This window comes from Triplophysa dalaica, chromosome 5 (genome assembly GCF_015846415.1).
Source record: "Triplophysa dalaica isolate WHDGS20190420 chromosome 5, ASM1584641v1, whole genome shotgun sequence".
Lineage (NCBI taxonomy): Eukaryota > Metazoa > Chordata > Actinopteri > Cypriniformes > Nemacheilidae > Triplophysa > Triplophysa dalaica.
The window spans coordinates 4,016,160-4,031,583 of NC_079546.1; the positions used below are offsets into that span (position 1 = coordinate 4,016,160).

The 15,424-nt window shown below is 40.8% G+C and overlaps 2 protein-coding genes across 2 annotated transcripts in view; one reads left to right on the forward strand and one right to left on the reverse strand.

Moving 5' to 3' along the window:
- Positions 1 to 556: 556 nt before the first annotated feature.
- syn3 (synapsin III) overlaps positions 557 to 15,424 on the reverse strand; it is a 28,533-nt gene continuing 13,665 nt past the window's right edge. Inside the window, exons 6-14 of the mRNA XM_056748723.1 lie at positions 15,013 to 15,102; positions 4,973 to 5,035; positions 4,477 to 4,619; positions 4,193 to 4,267; positions 4,016 to 4,118; positions 2,501 to 2,632; positions 2,387 to 2,429; positions 2,156 to 2,297; positions 557 to 2,064 (exon numbers count right to left, since the gene is read on the reverse strand). Of these exons, the coding sequence (XP_056604701.1) occupies positions 1,941 to 2,064; positions 2,156 to 2,297; positions 2,387 to 2,429; positions 2,501 to 2,632; positions 4,016 to 4,118; positions 4,193 to 4,267; positions 4,477 to 4,619; positions 4,973 to 5,035; positions 15,013 to 15,102 (915 nt within the window). The 3' untranslated portion in view covers positions 557 to 1,940. The remainder of the gene's footprint in view (positions 2,065 to 2,155; positions 2,298 to 2,386; positions 2,430 to 2,500; positions 2,633 to 4,015; positions 4,119 to 4,192; positions 4,268 to 4,476; positions 4,620 to 4,972; positions 5,036 to 15,012; positions 15,103 to 15,424) is intronic.
- Positions 8,274 to 14,903, forward strand: LOC130421058 (metalloproteinase inhibitor 3). The gene is made up of 5 exons (XM_056748724.1): positions 8,274 to 8,481; positions 11,658 to 11,740; positions 11,932 to 12,043; positions 12,520 to 12,641; positions 13,482 to 14,903. Exons 1-5 carry the CDS (start codon positions 8,370 to 8,372, stop codon positions 13,677 to 13,679), a joined length of 627 nt encoding a protein of 208 aa, XP_056604702.1. The 5' UTR covers positions 8,274 to 8,369; the 3' UTR covers positions 13,680 to 14,903.

Consider the following 15,424-nt stretch of genomic DNA (forward strand, 5'->3'; position numbering starts at 1 on the left):
TTGATTTATTGTCTGTTTAGCCCACGCACTGTCTATCTGTCTGTCTGTCGGTCTCTCATCTCTCTCTTTGTGTTTAAGACATTGCAGTTTCCATGGAGACCAAGGCTTTGTTTTCCAACTTCAACTCTCAATTTCTCTATGTGACTAAAACGACCTGTAACACACACATTCGCACTCACACGCCAATGTGAGACTGTCTTGAATTGCGAGCTGCTGGACCTTGAGAACATGTGATGTGTGTGTGTGTGATTGATGTGTTTTACCTTGTCTTGAGCGTGTGTCATGTGAAATGTTTGTCTGTGATGTGCTGCCATCTGCTGACTGATCACAACTCCTTCATTCTCACATCTGCTCTCATCTGCTCATGTAGTTCTCTGTAAACTTCAGTGAAAACGTCTACATTGATGAAAACATCATGACATGAAGAGAAGATATTCAGCACACGTGTGTACCTGCAGACAGCATCCGTCAGCGTGAGATTCACCTCCAGGATTCTCTCTGAATGACACACAACAATTCAAACACAATCATCAAATAATAAAGCACGAGCCCATCATATTAAACACTTGAAACTGTTTAATAGCATTTCCATAAATAACAGAGCAAAGTATACAAAATAAATTAAAAGACACAAACATACATTAGAGTTTAAGATGAAGCTGTGAGATACAGAATATCTTCTTCACAACAAAAACAAACATGCCACATTAAATCATGACGTCACCGTGTGTTACTGAAGAGAAAGAGAGAGAGAGCGTGTGTGTTATATACCGTATACATGACATCAGCACATGATGAATATTATCTGGCTTTGATTCACTCATCTACAGTCACGTCATGTGTGTGCGTTTCAGTTATTATTGTTTTGTTCTGCATATATTCACTGTCAGTGTGAGGTAGACACTAAACTCATGATCTTTAATGGCTCCTCAGATTTAAATGCTGACATCTAGTCAAACTCATGCAAATGTTCTTGACAGCGAGAGATAAACACTGACCACAGATGACTCGCCTGAATCAAATCAATCCATAAAAGTGATTCAGAGTTAAAGCGTTACAATGATTCACATGAAAAAGAGTCGGTCGGAGGCACAGAAGTTCACGTTATTAACATCATCACAATCTTCAGACGCATAAACACACGATCAATGACACATTAAAGCATTCAAACACATCCACGGAAAGAATCTTCTTCTGTTGTTTATGGCTTAACTGCACGACATCATGTGCGACTTCATTTTCAGAGGAAACCACAAATTCATTTTCACCAAACACAGAATTTGGTCCATTTCAACAAGCCGAAGGAAAACGAACGATCGTTCACTGGATTCTCAGACACTGTACAATATGAATGACACACACGTGAAGGAAGCGTGTGGAGAATATGGCACATCTGTAACTGTGCGTGTTATCAAGAGCTCATGTGATGGATTATAAACGGCTTCTTTCATTTCTGATGCTTCTTCTGCATTGCTTCATAAGAATTCAAATGCACTTTGCAATGATTCCTCTCATACAGTAGTTACTACGGTAAAAAGGGGTAAACTTCCCGACACATGAGAGGATATTGAAAAAGAACAGAGAGATAAGCTTTGAAAGTTTGTAAAGGGAAGAATCTGAAGTGTGGAAGACTGACTCAAGCAGCACAGATGTCAATATTGCTGGTTGATACGTTATCAATGAGTCTGATTGCATCAGATTCTACAGTATATCATGACTTTAAATGTGTGTGTGTGTGACATAATTGAACATCTCACAACACAACACACAGAATTTGAATGAAAGTCATAAAGGAGAGGGTTTGTATGAAATCTCTCATCAGTGTCAGTGGAGTGGGTTTTGTTTGTGAGACAAGATGTTCATCTGATGGCAGATGATGAAAGAACAGCTGCCGTCAGACCAACTCAAGCTCCGTGAGCACACGCGTGTGCATGCGTGTACTAGTCAGAGAAGAGGCTGGCGAAGGACTGCCGCAGGCTGCGGATGGTTTCGGCTTTGGCCTCGTCGTCTGTGATGTTTCCCCGCAGCGTCTCACTGAAGGTGTTGGTGAGCGACTGGGATTTACTGAAATATAATCACATGCTTATAATCACAGTTTTGTGATTGTGGGTGTGTCTATACGAGCAGGAAAGATTGACAGGTTCACTGATCTTACTTGAGCTGTGGCGGTTGTTTCTGTGTGCCCGGTCCTGCGGCAGGAATGGGACCCGGCTGGAAGGCCTGGCTGGGTGAGGTAGAGGCAGAACGTGCCCGCTGAGGTGAAGCTTGACCCGACTGAGAGCCGGTGCGAGGGCCACCTACACGACACAACACACAGCAGTTAAATAACAGTAACACACTTTTGATTCTGTGAAATTATACACATGAGATTTAGGTAGTCCCACACCTGCAGTCCGTTTGGGTTGAGTCGTCTGTGGCCCGGCTGGAGTCTGCACACACACATGCACACATTAGTTTAACACACACAGCATGACATCACTCAGTGACAGTGATACTGAACCTTAGTGGATGACGTCTGTGGTGTGGTGATACCCAACAGAGAGAAAGCCATTTTACTCATGACCAGATCACAGATGAGCTGTCGATCCTCTTCAATATGTTCACCAATCAGAGGCATGGAGCTGTCCATCACCTGACACACGCACACACACACACACACACACACACACAGGTTTGAGTTCAGACTGCAGTATGCAGCTATGAACACTGAGAGGCGCTATCGTCAAATACATTATGAATACAACAGAAGGATTGCAACTTCCATTCACATTTATAATAACTGCTGCTCAGAGTTCAGGATGATATTTACTCACTTCAATGTCTGAACCTTTGAAAATATTATCTTTGTTATTGCACAATAAATCATTTTAAATCTGTGTTGAAGTCCAGTGATGTTAGTTTAGTTTAAGGTTCAGTCATTTTCCGTTAACATCGCTTTATTAGAATGATCTTGCTTGTTCTACAACACCATGCACTGTACTGTAATTGACCTTGAGCTTTTATTTTTCTCCTGTAAAGCTGCTTTGGAACAATGCACATTGTGAAAAGCACTATATAATTAAAATTGAATTGAACTGATGTCTAGTTAAGAAGCAATTGATCAACTGTGAGACACAACAAGAAACAAATAAAAAAGCTAAATGTATGACTCAGTGGTAAGAGCATTGCGTTAACAACGCAAGGTTGTGGGTTCGATCCCAGGGTATTGCAGATCCCCAAGAATAAATGTATAGGATACTGCAATGTAAGTCGCTTTGGATAAAAGCGTCTGCCAAATGCATAAATGTAAATGTAAATGACGTAGGTAAAGACACACAACCTCATTACTTCAATACACAACTTCTATGACAGGAACTCATAGTTGCCATGGAAACATATTCATAGAGTTTTCTTTCATGAACACATTTCAATAGTTTTCTCTGATGTGTTAAACCTGTGAGATGTGTGACAGTGACGTATAGTTCAGTAAGGGAGAGAGAATCAAACCTTATTGGGTGATGTGTGAAGTGAAGTGAATCAGGATTGACATCACTCTGTTTGCTTTGGCGCTCACACATTCATTGTCGTATCTAATCAAACCAAACCCATGAAGTCATACTGTGATCTAATGCAACACAATCTAACACTGACACACTAATACCAGAGATAAAACACACACAATGTGTGTGTGTTGATAGTCGGCGGCGGTTGATGTGCTGACCTCAGGTATCATAACAACAGGAAGTGCCGTCTGGACGTTCCAGATCATTCTGGTGTGACGTTCCAGTTGAACGGATCCAAAAGCAGTTACATAATCATTAACGCATGACACTTCAACTACCACTGATTCAAAACAAAAGATGAATGAGGTCAACTCATGCCCCGACAGTCTGCCGTGTGTTTTATTTTGACATCAGGAGCGTGTATCTGATCCTCAAGTTTAGACAAAAACATGTCCAGTGATCTCCAGTTCATCTGTGTGATGCCTCAGGGGATTGTGGGTAGTGCTGTGATGTGTGTGTGAGACAGGACAAACCTCTATGATATAATCCTTCCCATCTTTACCATGAACGGCTTTGACAGCACAGATATCCAAACCTCCAAACATCTCAGCACACGAGTCCACCCACAGACGATACCTGTCAACAAATTCACACGCTTAATGTCGACATCTACATGTATGTGATGATGATGATACGTGTGTGTGTGTCACCTGTCAGTCATAGCGATCTGCTCCAGCATCGCTGATCCTGTGTTTGCTTTCCAGTTACCGGAGATAGATGTTCTCCTGAAAGACAAACAAACAGACACACACATATTGCACATCAGAGCAGATGTTGGCGTTTATTTGTTTCTCCGTTTGATTGATGACACAAACATCTTCAGTGATACACAAAAGTCTTTTCCCATGAACTTCTGTTGACATGAAGCATTGGTGTGTCCAGACGAGTTTGTATCTTTGTCTCTTCAACACACACACACACAGTGTGTTCTTACATGTATGCTTTATAGTTGTTGGCGATTTTCTGGATGCGGATGTCATACTTGGAGTCCACAAATGGCTCGGCTGTGGCATAGGTTTTAGCGATGGCAACTACACTGGTGATGTCCTGAAAATCATTGGCTGTCTCCACTTTTATCTGTCAGACAAACACATTAAACAGACATTATTACCTGAACAGTATATCATCATCTGAAAGACAATGATCTGAGGGCGTTTCGTGTGTTTCAGGAAATTTGCACTTGCTACTCTACATGTTACTGTATGTTCAGAGGTCAAAACACCCATCATTTTCCACTTCCTGTTATTACACAATTACGGGGTAATCTGAGGTCACTGCAGGGATTTAGAAAGGTCACGGAGGTCAAGCTATTTCTACACTGCTATTTTGGAGTCTTTCTCAATATTGATAATTCACAATAACACATTAGATCAGCAAGAAAACACAAACCCAACTAACCCATCAGAGCAGGGTATGGTGCGATGACATACCTTTCCCATGCCGGCATGGGCGTGTCCCATCTTGACCACCACTGGAAATGAAGCAGCGGTCAGCTGAAACAGACAGAAGCAGGGGTCTTTACTGTAACTGCTCTTTGACATCATAGCTCGTTCGGCTTCATACTGGTTTCATCGTGACTAAACTCTTCTGGAAACCGTAACCACATACACACTCATTCCTTAACCAAACACAACTCAACTAACAGCACATAGACCACAGCTCTGATCCCAGAGCAGTGATGTGACATGAACGAACATCACCTCGTTACCGGAGGAATCCGTCTTCAATAACACAACCCACCATCACATCGCACACACAACAGACACACTGTCTGTAATCACTGTCACTCAATTCCTCACATGACTTTAAATAAACTTACGAAGCGAGTAAACTGCACATAAAACCATTCCACACAGTCATTATATTTACAAGTTTATAGGATCACTTATTTTCCCTTCTTACAAAAATGTTCCAGTTTGCTGAAGAAATCATTATAGGATATTTCCACCCCAGACCCTAATGAGATTTGCTTTTCCTGTTTAAACAATTAACAACAAAAAATATTTTCCAGACTTGAAATGGATTAACAACACTGTTCTCCATTTACCTCTGAACCCAGAGAGAGCCTCTCTGTGTGTGTGTAGGGCGAGATTCCCGTTGACAGGACTGAATCATTCCTCTTAACACGTCAGTGTGAGATTCTGACACTTCGGCAGACAACACAGGCTTTTACACCAGCTGATCCCTTTACTCTCTAAAACTAACAGATCCATCAGCACATCACTGATCACATCTACAAATGTGAAACACAATATGAGATGTCTCTAAATAAAACAAGTGATTTGACTGGTGATCCACTCAAAGACTGATATGACCTCATTTCCTCTGGAGGTCAGAGGTCACAGGAACAGCATGTAGAGTCAAACAACATCAAACCAGCCAAATCTAAATATTTATTCAATAGGACTTCACCTGTTGAGTGTGTGAATGACATGTGTGAAGGATTAGACGCGATCTTCACAGTGATGGTCACAGTAAGAAACACATTTGAGTTTTCTAAAGCATGTCCCTCTGGTATGTCAAAGACAAATCTGTCCTATGTGAATCCTCACACACGCTTTCATTTCTTTCAGCAGATGTTTAAAATGACATGAGGATGAATGGAAGGGTGTTAAGGGCATGTGTCTATTCAGCCAGAATGAGGGAATTACAGGAAGTTTCATTTGTGTCTATATATAGACAAAGGTTCCTGAGAGAGCTCCGCCTCCTGTTTCCTCCACCCACCCGCTCTGACATCTCCCACTGACCTTTGACCCTTCATCTTCATCTCCAAGACAGTCTTCCTTAACCCGTTTACCCATGACAGCCGCAACCCCACGCACACACACACAACAAAACACACACACGGTTATTGTGTTACACAAACACTATTTTTTATACAAGCACAGTGACATCATAACACACTGTAAGGATGAATGTGACCGTCTGTGATTCTCTGAGTTCATAATGAAGCTGAAGCTCTGAAGATGAACTTTGGATCCATTTGAATTATGATTATCCAGTCAGACTTTCCCTTTTTTGGAGTGTACAGTATATATAACCTCCTCTAAACATCTACATCACACTGAACATTCCACACTGATGAACACAGACGCTTAAATCTCAGCAGATAAGATTCTAACACAGCACATCTTCACAATGAGAACAGACGCTGGAAATCCCTGTGAGTCACACGTAGACCCGTTGGGATTCTGGTGCCCGGAGCTCTTCTGTACATCTATAAAACGACAGGCATTTCCTCTAACACACACAAACACACACACTTCTGTTAAACTAACACAAGTTTCACTCCGAACGGATGTCAAATAAACACTATTCCTGAAACCCTCCATAGAGCAACCTCAGCCCCAAACATATTTACAGAATTATTAATGGTGTCGACTCTACGAATAAAACATGCTTTTGTTTCCTGTTTATCCTCAGCTCCGTCAACATCATCTCACAGAATCACCAGATTTAGAAAACTACTGAACATCTTTTATTTTTTGGGTGATAAAAATCACAAATCATGTTACTTAGAGCTATGTACTGTACAATCCCGCTCTCATTTGTTTATGACAGAGAACCGCTGTCATCATACATTGATGTGTAAATGCCATCAAACTGCCTGCGTATGTTTGATAACATCACTCTGAAGTTTAAGCAATTATGAACACATTACACAATAAACATGAAATAACAATGAAACATCCGACACTGCTGTACATGATAAGAGTACGATGAAAACATAAAGGTCACAATCAGATGACACGCACACAATTTCAAACGAAATCGTGATTTTACAAACATTCTGTGACCTTACACGCCTACAGAATGAGAGTTACAGTAAAGAAACAGAAGTGAATTATGAGCGTGTGACATATTTACCCGCGCCACATTATTTACACTAATTCATCAGTTCAGACCTGCACTGGAGGATTATGGGATTGAGGTTAACTGACCCATATGAAACTCTAATGTTTTCAATGTGCATGAATACTGTGCTCGTGTGTATTTTTATTGCAGTGTTATTTTCTGTCAGACGAGAACGTATCTGTGGCTTTATAACTGAATCAACAGCACCTCTGCATACAGTTATAAATGAAGAATGTTCGGCTCAGACGTAATCGTATTTAAATATTTGTGGAACGATGAAATACTCCCAATGAGCGTCTACTATTAAACAAACTGTCACGTAATACATATTTAATACAAACCACAAGAAAAACATTAGTGAAGTATGACTGAATCTGAGGTCTGGTGCTTTAATGATAAGACAAATCTAAACAGTATAAAACCTCTTACAAAGCTAGAAACAAGATGAATCTCATGAAGCGGACTAAGAGAGCGGTTACATCAAAGAAACACAAATATTTTCTATTCATGACATCACCATGTTCAACATTTGTGTTAATGATTTTATTATTACAGAATAGTGAGAATCTGTTCAAAAGTGGCGTGACCATATATGAGAAATGAGCTCATGTCCTGCATTTTTACTTATAAATCTATCTACCCCAGCCCATAATAACAACATCTCCCCGATGTATGTGTGTGTTTCCATGACAGCCGCAGTTTTCCAGCTCAATCTGCAGCCTCACGCTGGAAATGAGCGTCTGTACCTCAAAACCTCAACAGAGTTAGAGAGAGAAAACACTGTAAACTCGCTTCAATCACGTCATGCGTCTGTAATGCTCAGCGCCGAGCTCTGGGATTGGACCCCGAAGGCGTGACGTCACCACGGGCACACTATATGTATTTGGCGTCAGTCTCGGGCTGACAGCAGTGTGCACGCGGAAAGTAACGAACGGATCGCGGGAGCTTGTGAGATCGCATCACATTTTCAGGATGAAGTCTTGTGTCGTGTTATTCCTCTTCTGTCTGCAGATGTACCGGAGCACAGACGCGTGCTCGTGCGGGATGTCGCATCCGCAGGACGCGTACTGCCACTCGGAAATCGGTGAGTGACGCGCGCATTAACGTGATGATCACAATATTCATTTCAATGTGTCTTATATAACATATCGTGGTGTTATTTAACGCTGTGAGTCTGTGTGCGGTGTCGCGTGCTTCATTGACTCCGTGTGTCGTGCTTCACATGATAAGTTCATGAATCAAAGTGCGTCACCGTGGGCGCTTCAACTACAACACGAGAAGCGCAAAGTTTCGCGCAGTTACCGGAGCGACTGACGTTTAAAGGTTTCCATGGCAACAGAGTCCCGCCAGCTCGGAGCAGAGCAAAGGTTTATTACAGCTGGATACTGACGGACACGGGTATCAATCCTGACGTGTTGTTCTGGTGTTTTATGGAGAAAAGTGGAGTTAAATTTAGACGTGCGTCCCAGATTCTCGGACACGCGCTCTCTTATAATAATCTCCAAGTATCTAGATCATAAACAAGTGATAAAAACACGTCCGTTTGGCAATTGAGTACAAACTTTTAGAGTATGCGAATTTAGGAATGGATGAAGAGTGTCCTGTAGAGATTAAAATTGTTTTCAAATATATGAAGAGTTTGTTTCTCAAGCTCAAAATTCATTTTTTTTACTGTGCCTTGCAATCAATATCAATCAAACTGCAGTTGGTTGGTTTTGCCAATAAAAACAAAAATACAGGTAACTAGCACACACAAAAAAAACATGACTTTTGAAAAAGTTTATCTCATTTTGGAAAAACTCTTCATATATTCTTAGCATGTTTTTCAGAAAAGTTGTTTAAAATACATAAATATTTTAATCTATTCTAACCATGCAGTTATAACTTAATACGCTCTGTTATTCTTCACCCTTATCGGTTCACCATAAATAAAATCAAACGTGTCCACGAGTACGTCACAGATAAAGCAGGTTAATAAATCTCAAACAGAGGCATCCTGACTCATGCTACAGCGAATGAATTAAACGCTTTTCTCCTCAACGCACAGAGTGACAAGCAGCCGTCTACCATCTGACGGGGAAACAAGGCTCAAACCCACAAACTGTTTGGTTCAAGCTCATTAGCAAAGGCGGCGTACGCCAACACCGAGCGTTCCAGGCCTCGCTGGCACAGATGAAAGTGTGTGGGCTCAAGTGAAATCCAGTCTGGTTTAAAGCTCACTCTTGACTGGAATACTGATCGGAGCGTTTGTGGATAAACCAGATATTGAGATGTCCCATAAAATCTGACTTTGGCTGTGTGGTATTCATGCTCTATGAAAGAAGACTGTGACTTTGTGCCGGACTTTTGTTCGCGTGTCTGAATCCGTGGCCGGGAGCCAGATCTCTTTCACAGCTTTAGAATGTGCCTTCACTTTCTCTTGCCATGTTGAACATATTTTGAGGGGCTGATGGGAGTTTTACAGCATTTGTTGATGGACTGACTGCACAAAACACTTCTTCTTGAGCATACGATTCAGGCTGATTCGCTTTTAAAAATAAAGGTACCAGAAGTCTTATAGAAGCTTCTATAGGAAAAAAATGGGAAATGAAACACTAAAGAAAAATTATTTAGTCAATGGTTTGATATTGCATCTCTGCAAAATATGCTTTTTAGTATCTTTATTTTTAAGAGTGCATGAAAACTCAATTATTCACAAACTCTTTGATGGGTGAGAGTCAGATCTTTAAATCTCTTTAAATTGTATCCTTAAAGGGATAGTTCCTCCAAATATGAAAATTCTGTCATGTCATTTCAAAAAGATTAGTGTTTGCCCCTGAAGTCTAATAACCTGCCAAAGAAAGGCTGTTTCTTATCTGACGTGTTCATGGAGTGAGGGTTGAACCATCAGCGCTTATCCAGAAAATCACTTTTGACTAAACTTGAGCATTTTCACATGAAACGTCTATATAACAAGTGTACATGTCTACAGTAGAAGCACTCTCAGATTTGATGCTCGACTCAGAAAAATCATTAATCGTTTGTTGTAGATCCCTGAATTTATTTGACAAGCGAAGCTGTAAGTCAGGAGGAGTTGTGAAGAGGAGGATTCATCATCGTTTACCTCTCACAGAAACCATCCACCTACTTTCATGAAACGCTGAGGGCTTGATGAATATTCGCGAGTGACAGCAGGCGTACGGCTCTGAGCTCTTATTTTGTGACTCACAGGGGTTATTGGGGGGGGGGTTTAGGATCTTAAATATAGCCGTGAAAGATCGTCGCCTGCGGGCCAGGCTGAGGGTGGTCAGGTGGAAGTCATGCCACACGCCTGCTTTTTGGAATTAGGTTACATAAACATTAACGGCCGCCCCGGAGTTGACTCGAGCGAGCAGAAGAGAGAGTTCAGAGAAACCAATCGAGGATGGGGATGGTGAGGTCAAGAGGTCACAAGTGGAAAAACACTGGTGTCACAGACCATGTGCAAGGTCAACAGCCTATCAGAGCAGAGCTCTACAGTGAGCCATTCTTACACTTGAGTTCAATGTTATGAACTTCGACCCCTGGCTGAGGTGATGAAAGCCACAGTCCCATGACAGATGACATCAAGGTTAAATCTGTTAGAAAAACAGGATTCATTCAGTTATTCCATGTGCTCAATGCATTTATAAACATTTAAAGAAACCTGATAAATCGAGTTTCTGAGCTCTTTGAAACACCACAGCAGTGTGACTGACATCTGGCGCTGAGGACAATGATGATGTTGAAACACAGTTCTAGAACTTTCCATCTAAGCTGAAGGAATGAAGCGTTCCTCGTTTTTTCTGGCCTGAGGAATTTAAGCCTGAAATAATTCCGGGAAGGAAATTCCAGCAGTGAAAGATAAACATTCATCAGTCACCTGACCTCCATGAAGCAGGTGAAACGTACACCGTCGCTCCCTCGTCTCGTCTGGACATGTTACAGATGTAAATGAGGCTGTAGATGTCAAGACTGTTCCGAGATCAGTCGACTCTTCAGAGGAATGTGAAGAACACACGGATCAGGTTACTGCTGGGGATTATAAAGAGGCCTTTCATATTGACATGGCCTCATTCTCTGCTCTCCGAGGGACTCCGAATGAGACCCACTTTACACTTTTCCTCAAAAATTAATTGAGAGTCACAGAGAACATGAAAAGCTAGCTGCTGCATGTGACTGCAGTGCATTCTGGGATTGCCTCATGGTGAACACTGATATTAACCAGCATGTGTGTGTGTGTTTGTGTGTGTCTGTCTCCAGTTATCAGAGCAAAAGTTGTGGGGAAGAAGCTTCTGAATGACGGCCCCTTTGGTACCCTACGCTACACCATCAAACAGATGAAGGTAACACGACTTGTTTCTGCAAAACGATTTATTAAACTACAATCTCAGATATTCAGAGTTTGAAAACGCTTGTGTTTGTGTTCTTGTAACATACAGAATGTTTGCATGCCAGTATATCCTACTGGACAAAATTAACATTTTATAGTGTCGAGTCATTCACTATAATGTCTCATCCCTCTTTTCCTCTACAGATGTATAAGGGCTTTGATAAAATCCAGCACGTGCAGTACATCTACACGCATGACTCTGAGAGTATGTGCGGAGTCAAGTTTGACATCAACAAATATCAGTACCTGATCACAGGTGAGAGCGTGATGTCATCACTGACCACACATTCAACTATGCAACAATATAAACTACTGGTCAACACGTTATTATTAGGTGACAAAAATGTTTCTTATGATGTAATGAAGATCATTCGGTCAAAGAGAGGTCAGAATAAGTTTCTATTTATTTTCGCATTTTCATCCACTGGAACACTGTAAAGTAGCTTGTCTTCTGCCGGCGGGGGGCGGTCTGTGAGCACATGACATGCACCTGTCACAGAGGTTACGATGCTGTGTACTGTATGTGATAAGCCACAAACACTCAGACACTATAAATAAGCATCAAAAGAGCCTCTGTGATCCACCAGCAGCGCTTCAGCCAAATCCTATACATTATATTTATAAAGGGGACAAATATACTGCCCTTGATATCTGACCTCTATAAGGAAACATGACCCGATATTTAAATGTAGTTATTAATATCTGATGTGAATTATTCTTCATCTCCTTCAGGTCGCGTTCATGATGGTAAGGTCTACACCGGACTGTGTAACTTCAACGAGAGGTGGGAACGTTTGTCTATGGCTCAGAAGAAAGGCATCAATCATCGCTATCAGCTGGGCTGTAACTGCAGGGTGAGTGACGGGGCAACGTCCAATCACAGCGCAGCACATAAACACACGTGTGTACAGTATGCACTGAACCATTCATCCAGTTCCTTCAGTTGTCATTTAAAGAGCTTAACTGAACTATCGTGAATCCAGATGTCTGGCAGTGGTTTAACTCCAAACTGTTGCTTCAGAAGTCAAGCCGAGACACGAGTCGGTTTGGACTCACATGAAGAACTTTTCTGAACTATTGAGAGATGACCAGATGTTCTCCACTTTAATGTCAGACTAGAGCGAAGCATCATGGGACATGTTAGATTTCAACAGCCGTCTCACACTCTTTACAGATATAATCATAAAGTATATCTCGTAAGGATCAGGATTATGGTATATACCATTTTTCTGTTTGATAATATCTGCCAAACAGATTTGCAGTGTTGCTGTTATGTATTATATTAATGTTTAATTTTATTCACGTCATGCCCATGGTCAAACTGACACGTGACACTGTAATGTCACATCACGAGCCAAAAGATACAGAATTTGTAGAAAAGCATGGTTATTCATGCTCCTAAATCTCAATAAAGATTGAGACGAGAGTCATTCACCGTATGAACAAATGAATGAGAACTCGCCTGCAGATTTAATTTATACTCGCACGTCATTTGACTTTCTAAGAGACATAAAACATCCTTCAAAGACACTCCGATTCCATTCACAAGCCGAAGCGAGCTCATTAGCATCAGGTATAGAAAAGGCATACATGACTGTAGTTTAAATCCTAAGCTTTCATCGGAGATGTGACATTAGTTCAGTCTGTAAAGCATGTCATTTCACTTACCTGTCGCTCATCTCTTCTCTTTATAGATTAAACCATGTCACTATCTGCCCTGCTTTGTGACCTCTAAGCACGAATGCCTATGGACGGACATGCTGTCCCACTTCGGTTACCCAGGTTACCAGTCCCGTCACTACGCCTGCATCCAGCAGAAGGAGGGATACTGCAGCTGGTACCGGGGTACGACCACCCGAGATAAAGTGACCATAAACGCCACCGACCCGTGAGCTCATGACCATCAGTCCCATTCTCCCCCTCAACCACATTCACACATCAAAACACAATCAACACAAGTCCTGTCCACACATGGTAGCGCTTCTGGTGCTAACTGCGATTACAGACACAGAAACCATCACAAGAACACAGACTGAATGTCATCCAGTGCATCGATGACATTGATTAATGGAAAATTCACATCATTAATCTGCATAATTCTTCCAGTAAACACCTGTTCTGTGTGAGACATGTGAATTCATTCAGAAAGATTAAATATATTATAATTTATGAAGGCAATAATCCATGAATCTTGTTAGTAATGTATTACATTTTAAAATATAAAATAACTGCTATTCTGTATGTACTCAGATATATATATATATAAATGTGTAAGATTTATACCGTATTTATGAATCGTCTCTGTTTTGCTCCGGATTGTGCTGTAATGTTCGTTTCTGCAGATTTATATGTAGAATGTACATGTTTCATTAACCACGGCAGTTATTATAGATACTGTATGATGTAGAACTGTAAAATGAGCTTTACAGCACAAGTTCAGAGTCATGGATGCTTTTATTTTCTGTTTTTTTCTTGCCGTTTATGATATAAGCTATTTTGTTGTGATTGAATCATCGCTTAGTATTTTTTTATTACATTAAAGAAGAAATTACAGATAAGACTTATACATACTTCAGATTAATGTGTTTGTATTACAGTTTTATCCCCACATGAATTTAAGATATTTCTACTGCCAGACCCATTTTCCTGAAGAGAAAAAATGTGCCAACCTTAAGTTATTTTCTTAAACTCTGAGGGTACATGACATGATTCTGTTAGATGATATTGCCCCAAATGAACAGAGTAAATATGTGTAGATCTTGACATATATCTGATATAATAAACTTAAAAAGGTTTTTTTTTCCACTAAACTCATGTTTCACATCACCAATGTTCTGCTTCATTCCTGCAGTTGGAGGCTGAGATGATGATGATAAAAATGTTTGTGTTTGATGGCTGGTTTTTAATAACATTATCATCTTCTCAACCTCTAACACATGTTTTTATAACATGTAAATATTCTGTCTGATTAATACCGACATCCAGCTGAAATCAATCCTGTTGTGTGTGTGCACAATTCCATAAAGTGGAGACCATTTTACAATTAGGGCCTTTAAAGAATGTTTTGATTTTTAATTTCTGTTTTATATTTTTATAATAAACATTATGAAAACACAGTTTTGAGTTTGTATTTTTCATTTATTAGACAAGGGGAGCGCAATCTGAAGCATATTGTCAACAATATGGTGAAGTCATGAATAATATGTATGGAAGCGAGACACTCACCATCTGTGTGTGGTTGGGGAAGAAGGTCTGTTCATTCAGAGGAAACTTCTCCGGACCCAGAGTCTGATAGATCTTGATCATCTGTGAGAACTGGGACATACAGAAGACACGACACGTCACAGAGATATCACACATATCAACTCTGATCACCCGCCTCATGTTTAGTCTGTCTGACACTCTGTTTGGTCTAAGCTTGTGTAACATCATCTGCTCAATGGAGATCAATTAGAAGCATGGAGACCTGCGACACCACCACTCTGTCTACTGAGAAACTTGATGTCTGGTTGAATTCTGCAGCACAGATGTACAGTACGCTACCCTTCAACCCAAAGTCATCCCACAATCCAGTGTGTGGGTTATGAGAAAGAATAAAATTGCTATTTGAAGTGCATTTATTCATAAGATTTTAGAA